At 44.2% G+C, this 9509-nt stretch overlaps 1 protein-coding gene across 1 annotated transcript in view; it reads right to left on the bottom strand.

The window, feature by feature from the left end:
• Positions 1 to 141, bottom strand: part of Ppie (peptidylprolyl isomerase E) — a 12231-nt gene extending 12090 nt beyond the window's left edge. Inside the window, exon 1 of the mRNA XM_057785148.1 lies at positions 75 to 141. Within this exon, the coding sequence (XP_057641131.1) occupies positions 75 to 105 (31 nt within the window). The 5' untranslated portion in view covers positions 106 to 141. The remainder of the gene's footprint in view (positions 1 to 74) is intronic.
• Between the last annotated feature and the right edge of the window lie 9368 nt (positions 142 to 9509).

Genomic DNA, 9509 nt, shown 5'->3' with positions numbered 1-9509 from the left:
CCCCTCGACAGAGCCGGCTGCTGATCGCCTTCCTCACATTCCCCAGTCTCCGCCTAGCACCCGCGCCTGCTCACCCACGTACAACACACGCTTGGTGGTAGCCATCTTCCTCACTCGTTTCCGCCGGAAGTCGCCGCTAGACACGGCCCCTTTCCGTCGCCCTTCCCCTTAGGTCGGCCTCTGGGCGTCGTGGCTGCAGGCTCCGCCCCTTCCCGCCCACTGCGGCGTTCCGCACGGTCTGGGTCTGGCGCTGGTGGTGCTGGAGGAAACAAGCGTTGGTCCGATCTACCGGGGGAATTATCCGCAGTTATGACCCACTGCCAACACACTACCGTCAGGGATGTCCAGCCACTTGTTTTTGGCCAATTCGGAAGCTAAGAATGGTTTTCACAATTCTTATTTCATAACAATAATATTTCAGCCGGACGGTGGTGGCGCACGCCTTTAATCCCAGCACTTGGGAGGCAGAGGCAGGAGGATCTCTGTGAGTTCGAGACCACCCTGGTCTACAAGAGCTAGTTCCAGGACAGACTCCAAAACCACAGAGAAATCCTGTCTCGAAAAAGAAAAAAAAAAAAAGCAATAATATTTCATAACAGATGGAAATTCTATGAAATTAAAATTTCAATATCAAGAAGTTTTATTAGGTACAGAAACAATCGTTCCTGTTACAAAGGAAAGAGACCTATTTCGCCCAAAGCCTACGATATTTTACTCTCTGACCCCTTGGGAATTCTTGTTCTAAATTAAAAAATATTTAAATTATAGGTTCTCATTAGCAGCAGAAAATAGTAAGACCACGTTTGTCTACTTGTTAGAGTATCTCACTTTCGGTCATGCCCCGCCAAACTACCTCAAACCTTAAACTAGTTTAATCTTGTTTGTTTGCTTATGTAGACAGGATCTCCCTATATATATTCATACCCCTGGCACTCACTGTGTAGACCTGGCTAGCTTGAACAGAGATCTGCTTGCCTCTGCCTCCCAAGTACTGGGACTAGCGGTGTGATCCCCCACACCAGGCTTTCTTTATTATGATGCTGGAAGTCAAACCCAGAGCCAAAGCCCACTGCTAGGCAAATGCTCTACCACTGATCCACCCTCGCTTGCTTTAGACAGAGCACTTAGACTTTCCTGTGGTACCTTTTGCATCTGCATGTCTGTGACCATTTGGCACTGGGGACAACCCACTGGTGCACACTGGGGACAACCCACTGGTGCACACTGGGGACAACCCACTGGTGTGCTCTACCCTGAGGAAGAGCATCTCTCCTGCTCCCAGCTCTACTCAGTTGCATGTAATTCTTTGTGTAGGATTAAGGCCTTGTGGGCTTTTTCCTGTGCGCTGTGATGTGTTTATTGGTGTTCTTGCTCAGCTCACGTTTGGGTGGTCGTGTTGTTGGGACTTTATGGGTATAGTGTCTGATGTTCTTAGGAGACAATCTAGAGCAAACTCCCGGATCCTAGGCCTCATACAACCTTTCCGCCCCCACTTCTGCCATATTTCCTGGGCCAGAGGTATGGGAGCATTTTGTAGATGTATCCACTGGGACTGGACTCCCCAACTCTGCCTACTGATTGGTTGTGATTTTGGTAATGGTCTCCATCTGTTGCAAATAAAAGTTTCCCTGATGAGGGATGAAGACTACACTTATTTGTGGATATATATAGAGAGATTTATTATTTGTTTATTTATTTATTTATTTATTTATTTATTTATTTATTATGCATACAATGTTCTGTCTGTGTGTATTCCTGAAGGCCAGAAGAGGGCACAAGACCTCATTACAGATGGTTGTGAGCCACCATGTGGTTGCTGGGAATTGAACTCAGGACCTTTGGAAGAGCAGGCAATGCTCTTAACCGCTGAGCCATCTCTCCAGCCCCGAGAGAGATTTTTTTGCATGTATGAATGTTTTGCCTGCATGCATGTATATGCACCATGTGCATACCTAGTGTCCACAGAGGTCAGAAGAGACTGTCACATCCCCTGTAACTGATGGTTGTGAGCCACCATCTGGATGCTGGGACTTGAACCTGGGTCCTTTGCAAGAGCAGCAAGTGATCTTAGCCACTTAAATATCTCTCCAGCTGCGACCCCTCCCCCATCTACATTTTAAAACAGTAGCCTGACTGCTATGTCTAGACTGGATTGAGTGGAGCCTGGGAGCACAAGACGTTAATGCAGCAGACAGGGAGAGCTGCGGGTAGTGACTTTCTCCCTCCAGGCCATTTACTTGCTATCTCTGGAGAGATCGTCCTTCGAAATAAACCTAAACCATCCCATGCTCCCTGCTTACATCCCTGATGCCAACAACGCATCCCCTGAGAAGGGAGCTGTGCCTGCTCCATGTTAGGCCTGATCTCTATGCCAATCCTTCACCCCATTAGCACACACCATTTTCCTTGTCTCTACCTTTGCTTATCGGGTTCTCTCTCTTTTTTTTTTTTTGGTTTTTCGAGACAGGGTTTCTCTGTGGCTTTGGAGCCTGTCCTGGAACTAGCTCTTGTAGACCAGGCTGGTCTCGAACTCACAGAGATCCGCCTGCCTCTGCCTCCCAAGTGCTGGGATTAAAGGCGTGCGCCACCACCGCCCGGCTCAGGTTCTCTCTTTACCTGTGGAGGCACACGCCAGTTCTTGTCGGAGGTTCTGTGTACTCTGCATTCACCTGTGACCCTACAAAGTCCATGGAAGTTGATTGACAGCCTCCTGTAACTGTAGTTAGAGGTATGCCTGTCTTCCATCAGATCCAGGTCTTTGACACCAAGGCCCATTGTGTTCCTAGAGCTAAGCACATTCTCGACCTCACCTGTCTCATGCCTCACTAAGACATCATGCTTATAGGAATAAGACACTGGAGTCTGGTTAGGAGAGTGTTTTGTGTACTCAGCAGTGCTCCAGAACAACACAGTTGCTCGGGAGAATTTATTCAGGTGTCCTTTATATGGGTTTGGTGTACTAACAATATATATGTATAGTTGGTCTTTGCCTAAAGCTCCAGGTACAGAGCTCTTAAAAACCCTAGAAATTTTCCAAATAACGAGGCTGAGTCTTGCTATTCATAATTAGTCCATTTTGATCATATCTGAGTTTATGCTCAGAAGTTGACTCATGGTGGGGCCCTTCATAGTTTCCAGATGGAAACTGGTTACCAAGGGGATCAACATCTTCAGCAGAAGCAAAATTTTTTAAATTTTATTGAGCTCTACATTTTTCTCTGCTCCCCTCCCTGCCTCTCCCCTCCCCTTCAACCCTCCCTCAAGGTCCCCATGTTCCCAATTGACTCACGAGATCTTGTCTTTTTCTACTCCCATGTAGATTAGATCTATGTAAGTCTCTCTTAGTGTTCTCATCATTGAGTTCTCTGGGATTGTGGTTTGTAGGCTGGTTTTCTTTGCTTTATGTTTAAAAACCACCTATGAGTGAGTACATGTGATAATTGTCTTTCTATGTCTGGGTTACCTCACTCAAAATAATGTTTTCTAGCTCCATCCATTTTCCTGCAAAATTCAAGATGTCGTTATTGTTTTCTGCTGTGTAGTACTCCATTGTGTAAATGTACCACATTTTCCTTATCCATTCTTCAGTCAAGGGGCATTTAGGTTGTTTCCAGGTTCTGGCTATGACAAACAAAGCTGCTATGAACATAGTTGAGCACATATCCTTGTGGCACGATTGAGCATCCTTTGGATATATACCCAAAAGTGGTATTTCTGGGTCTTGAGGAAGGTTGTTTCCTAATTTTCTGAGAAATCGCCACACTGACATCCAAAGGGGCTGTACCAGTTTGCATTCCCACCAGCAATGCAGAAGTGTTCCCTTTTCCCCACAACCTCTCCAGCATAAGTTGTCATCAGTGTTTTTGATCTTGGCCATTCTTTCAGGTGTAAGATGGAATCTCAGAGTTGTTTTGATTTGCATTTCTCTGATGACTAAGGATGTTGAACATTTCCTTAAGTATCTTTCAGCCATTTTAGATTCCTCTGTTGAGAGTTCTCTGTTTAGGTCTGTACTCCATTTTTTTTTTATTGGATTATTTGTTCTTTTGATGACCAATTTCCTGAGTTCTTTGTATATTTTGGAGATCAGCCCTATGTCTGATGTGGGGTTAGTAAAGATCTTTTCCCATTCTGTAGGTTGCTATTTTGTCTTGTTGACCATGTCCTTTGCTTTACAGAAGCTTTTCAGTTTCAGGAGGTCCCATTTACTAATTGTTTCTCTCACTGTCTGTGCTACTGGGGTTAAATTTAGGAGTGGTCTCCTGTGCCAATGTGTTCAAGTGTACTTTCTCTTCTATAAGGTTCAGTGTGGCTGGCTTTATGTTAATGTCTTTGATCCATTTGGACTTGAGTTTTGTGCATGGTGATAGATATGGATCTATTTTCATTCTTGTACATGTTGATATCCAGGTATGCCAGCACCATTTGTTAAATATCATGAGTTACTCTCCTGTCTTCCCTTGATAATGAACTGTAGTGTGGACGTGTGAGCCAAATAAACCCTTTCCTCCCCAACTTGCTTTTGGTCCTGGTGTTTCATTGCAGCAATAGACACCCTAACTAAGGCAGACCATGTTGTCCCCTTTAGAAGGAGTCCCAGAAGTGGCTGGGCCAGAGGGTTTAACCACCAGAAGAGGGAACACTGTGACAAGCCATAACTGTCTCTCATTAAATGCTCTGGAAACATCAGCCTGTGATGTCAGTGACAACTCAAGTGAGGACCATCTCTTCACATGGCATTAAATTGTGAGATGAGCCATCTACGGCGCTCTGTGTCAGGGCAGTGAGCAGAGGAGTGGGAAGCATCCTTTTCTAGATTACCAAGGGGAGGTTACACATCACAATCACATTTGGCACAAGTTGTATTCATTCTCTACATCCTTGTCTCTGCTGCCAAAGAAAGTGCACTCTGGCTGCAAGGAGCTTGTCAAGTTGCTCACCACTGCATCCTCAGCCCACTGCATCCTCAGCCTGCTGCATCCTAATTCTTTGGCATTTAGTCAAGTTTTAATATCTGATGAATGAAGCCAAGAAAAGTGTCTTTTCTAAAAAGTTGAAATGGAAAATTCTATTCTTAGTGCATCGGGTGTCTGGGTCTCTGCCACAGAGGCTGAATCACAGGCCATGGGTTGCCAACATTGGGGGTGTTTTTATGCAGAGCAGCAGCCCTGGGAGGGGCAGCAAACAGGAACGCGGTGGGTCAGGTGCTAAGAGCCACGTGACAGCAGGCTCCCGGGGAATGAACCTGAGGCTGGGTATGTAGCTCCATTGTTGAACGTTTTCTTAGCATATGCAAGGCCGTGGGCTCCATCTTCAGTACTGGAGAGGAAAAAAGAAAGAACAAACCAAAGCAAAGCTCACGGCTCTTGGCAACCATGGTCACCAGGCATCCTTTGAATGAATCAGTATTTGTAGCCTGGAGACTGTTGGAGGGACTAGAAGCTAAAACAGCCTGTCTGTGAGCCAGGAACACACTCCTGTGTGAGCAGGAGGAAGAAATGTTCAAGTCTGCAATAATCTAGAGCTGGTGGCCACTTTCCTGCCTTACACACTCATCTCCCTGCCCCGGGTTCACCGATACCTTTGGCTTCTATCAGCACATGTGGAAGATTCCGTATCCCCAGACAGCAGTGCTAAACCGGAGCTTGCAACAGTGCGTTGAGACTGCTGAGCTCCATTCCCAGAGTGGATCTTATGAAATCAAGAAAACTCATTTCTAACCAAGGTCCCAGGAGTGCAAGCTGTTGGTTTAGAGACATGGTTTCCCCAAGGAGAGTCGTAACACATGAAGAGAATGGAGACAGAAATAGGGTTCATTCTGCATGCAAAAGGGGGCGGTGGGAATGGAGGCCTGAGAGATCAATCAGCTACGAAGAGCTCTTGGGTTCTTTGAGAAGGCCTAGGCTTTGTTCCCAGCATCAATATGGCAGCTTACGACAGTCTGTAACTCCAGTTCCAGAAATCCAACGCCCTCTTCTGACCTCCCGCTGGCACCAAGCACCCACATGATGCACATGCACACATTCAGGCAAAGCACTCATACACACGCAACAAAAATAATTCAATACTTTAAAATATGGGATGTTTATAGACAATCTTATTGCATTTTAATTTTTAAATTTATTTATAGATTTAACCAGAGTTATGTATGGTTGTGAGCCATGATGTAGATGCTAGGAATCCTCTGGAATGCCAGGTCCTCTGAAAGAGCAGTAAGTGCTTTTAACCACTGTGCCATCTATCCGGAAACCTTAAAGTTTCTTTTATTTCATTTTATTGTATTGGTGCTGAGGACTTATTTACTGTTTATTGCTGTGACAAGACACTATGACCAAAGGAACTTGGAAAAGACAGCATTTACCTGGGCTTACTGTTTCAGAAGAGTCCGTCATGGCGGAGCAAACGCACTACAGCAGGAAGAGCCAAGAACTCACGTGTTGATCCTCAAGGAGGAGGCAGAGAGAGCACACTGGAAACAGCATCAGACTTTTAAAACCTCAAAGTCCACCTGAGGAACACACCTTCAACAAGGCCGTACCTCCTCATCTTTCCCAAACAGTTCTACATGTTGGAGACTGATTCCAACAACCATGGCCTCATTCACATCAGGCATGTACCATTACTGTTCCAGTCCATGAGATAGTAAATTTTAAAAATGCCCATGGAGGACCTGGAGAAATGGCTCAGAGCTTAAGAGAACTTAAGCTTTTATAGAAAGCCAGGTTCTAAATGCCAGGCAGTGGTGGCACACACCTTTAATCCCAGCACTCAGGAGGCAGAGGCAGGAGCATCTCTGTGAGTTCAAGGCCAGCCTGGTCTACAAGAGCTAGTTCCAGGACAGCTAGAACTGCTACGCAGAGAAACCCTGTCTCAAAAAAAACAACAACAACAAAAAGAAAGAAAGAAAGAAAGAAAGAAAGAAAGAAAGAAAGAAAGAAAGAAAGAAAGCAAGCCAGGTTCTTGTGGTGGTGGTGCATGCCTTTAATTTCAATACTGGGGCGGTAGAGGCAGATCAGGTGAGTTCAAGGCCAGCCTGGTCTACAGAGCTAGTTCAAGGACAGACTTCAAAGCTACAGAGAAACCCTGTCTCGAAAAACAAACAAGAAAGAAAGAAAGAAAGAAAGAAAGAAAGAAAGAAAGAAAGAAAGAAAGAAAGAAAGAAAGAAAGAGCCGGGCGGTGGTGGCGCACGCCTTTAATCCCAGCACTTGGGAGGCAGAGGCAGGCGGATCTCTGAGTTCGAGGCCAGCCTGGTCTACAAGAGCTAGTTCCGGGACAGGCACCAAAGCTACAGAGAAACCCTGCCTCGAAAAACCAAAAAAAAAAAAAAAAAGAAAGAAAGAAAGAAAGAAAGAAAGAAAGAAAGAAAGAAAGAAGGCCAGGTTCATTCCCAGTACTCATATTGGGTGGCTAACAACTGCCTACAACTCCATTCCCAGGGGATCTGATGCCTTCTTCTGGCCTTCTTTCGCAGGTGCGCACACAGAATCAGGCACATACACATAAATTACATAAATTATAGCATCTTAAATGCCCATGGAGAGCTCAGCAGGTAAAAGGTGCCCTTCCTCCAAGCCAGATGACTTGAGTTCAATTCTTGGGTCCCATATGATAGAGAGAGCCAACTCCCGGAAGTCGTCTCTAACCTCCACGTTTGAACTGTGGCGTGTGTGGGCATCCCCCCCCCATATACACATTCACACACTGAATAAATCAATTGATCAATAAAATGTAATCTAAAAATTTTTGAATTGGTAATGATTTCCTAGCTAAAATATCAAAAGCACAAGCAATAACTAAGACAAAAATAAATAAATTAGATTTGATCAAGATTAAAAACCATTATACACCAATGAACCCTACCAAGAGCCAACCTACGGAAAGGCAGAGAACACTTGTAAATAATATCCAATGAGAGTCTACTATCCAAAATATATAAAGAACTCTTAAAGCTCAATGACAAGAGTTAATCAAATCTAAAAATAATTGAATAAGACATTTTCCTTAGAAGAAGATAGATAGATTGTTCATGATCAACATTATTCACTAGAAAAATATAAATGAAAACCACAGTCAGGTGTGGCGGCACACTCCTTTAGTTCCAGTGCGTGGGAGGTAGAGGTGTGCTATCTCTGTGAGTTTGAAGTCAGCCTGACCTACATAGCCAAGGCTACATAGTGTGAGACCCTGTTTCAAAGAGCCAAATAATAGTACTAACAATAAATACATAAATAAACGCCACTTCGTGCCCTTTGTAAAGGCTGTACTCTACAATGGACAGTGCCAGGCACTGGTCACTGGTAAGGATGTGAAGAGGTCGGACTCCTTATACATCCCAAGCGGGAACTTGAAACCGTGAGTCTCAATGGAAGATAATTTGGCTCTTCTTCACAAAAGTAAGTGTAGACTGACCACATGCCCAAGAATTTTCCCTCTGGGTTTCTATCTTAAAATATTAAATGCAGATGTCTCACCTTTCACCCATATGTTCATGAATAGTACTCCGATTCATCATAGCTAAAGGAAGAAACAAATAAATGGATTTCTAAAGTGGTGTGTCCAGGTAATGAGTGGTTCTCAAGCTATGGGCTGTGACCCCCTTGGAAGCCCTCTATCTCCAGAAATATTTTATATTACAATTCGTAACAGTAGCAAAAATTACAGTTATGAAGTAACAACAAAAATAATTTTATGGGTAGGGGTCACCACAACACAAGAAACTGTATTAAGGGGTTGCAGCTTTAGGAAGGTTGAGAACCACTGAGATAAGGAATATCATTCTGTCCCCAAAGGATTAAAACACTCATACATATTAAAACATAACGAATTGGGGCTAGGGAGATGGCTCAGTGGTTAAGAGCACCTGCTTTTCTTCTAGAGGACCTGGGTTCAGTCCACAGCACCCATATGGTGGCTCACTAGCTTTAATTCTCATCCCAGGGGATCCAATGCTGTCTTCTAACCTCCAAGGGTACTAGGCACACATTGCTGCACATAAATGCATTCAAGGCAAAGCATGTAGACACAAAAATAGATCTTAAAGACCAGTGCATGATGAATGTTGACAATATTATATGAAACTAAAGAAGACAGATACCAAACACTACACACTTCTATCACAGGAAACATTCCAGACGGGCAAATCTACAGTGAGAAAGAAGTGTAGTGCCTGCCAGGCCTGGGAAGGAGGGGATGGGACCTGACTGTTTACTGAATACAGAATTTTCTTTTGAAGACATGAAGACCTTCTGAAATTACATAGTGATGGTGGATGCAGAATTCTGTGAATATACCTAATGGTATAATAAATATACCTAATGGCTCTTTAGAGTTTTTAACAAATTATTATTTTATAGGTATAGGTGTTTTTGTTTTCCCTACTTGTATATCTATACACCATATGTGTGCAGTGCCCTTGGAGGCAAGAAGAGGGCACTAGAACCCTGGGACCGGAGTTACAGATGGTTGTGAGTAGCCATGTGGGTGCTAGGAATAGAACTAAGGTCCTTTA

The sequence above is a fragment of the Chionomys nivalis genome, chromosome 11 (assembly GCF_950005125.1).
Source record: "Chionomys nivalis chromosome 11, mChiNiv1.1, whole genome shotgun sequence".
NCBI lineage: Eukaryota > Metazoa > Chordata > Mammalia > Rodentia > Cricetidae > Chionomys > Chionomys nivalis.
The sequence above is the reverse complement of the archived record's forward strand: the minus strand, read 5'-3'. Positions and strand labels throughout refer to the sequence as shown.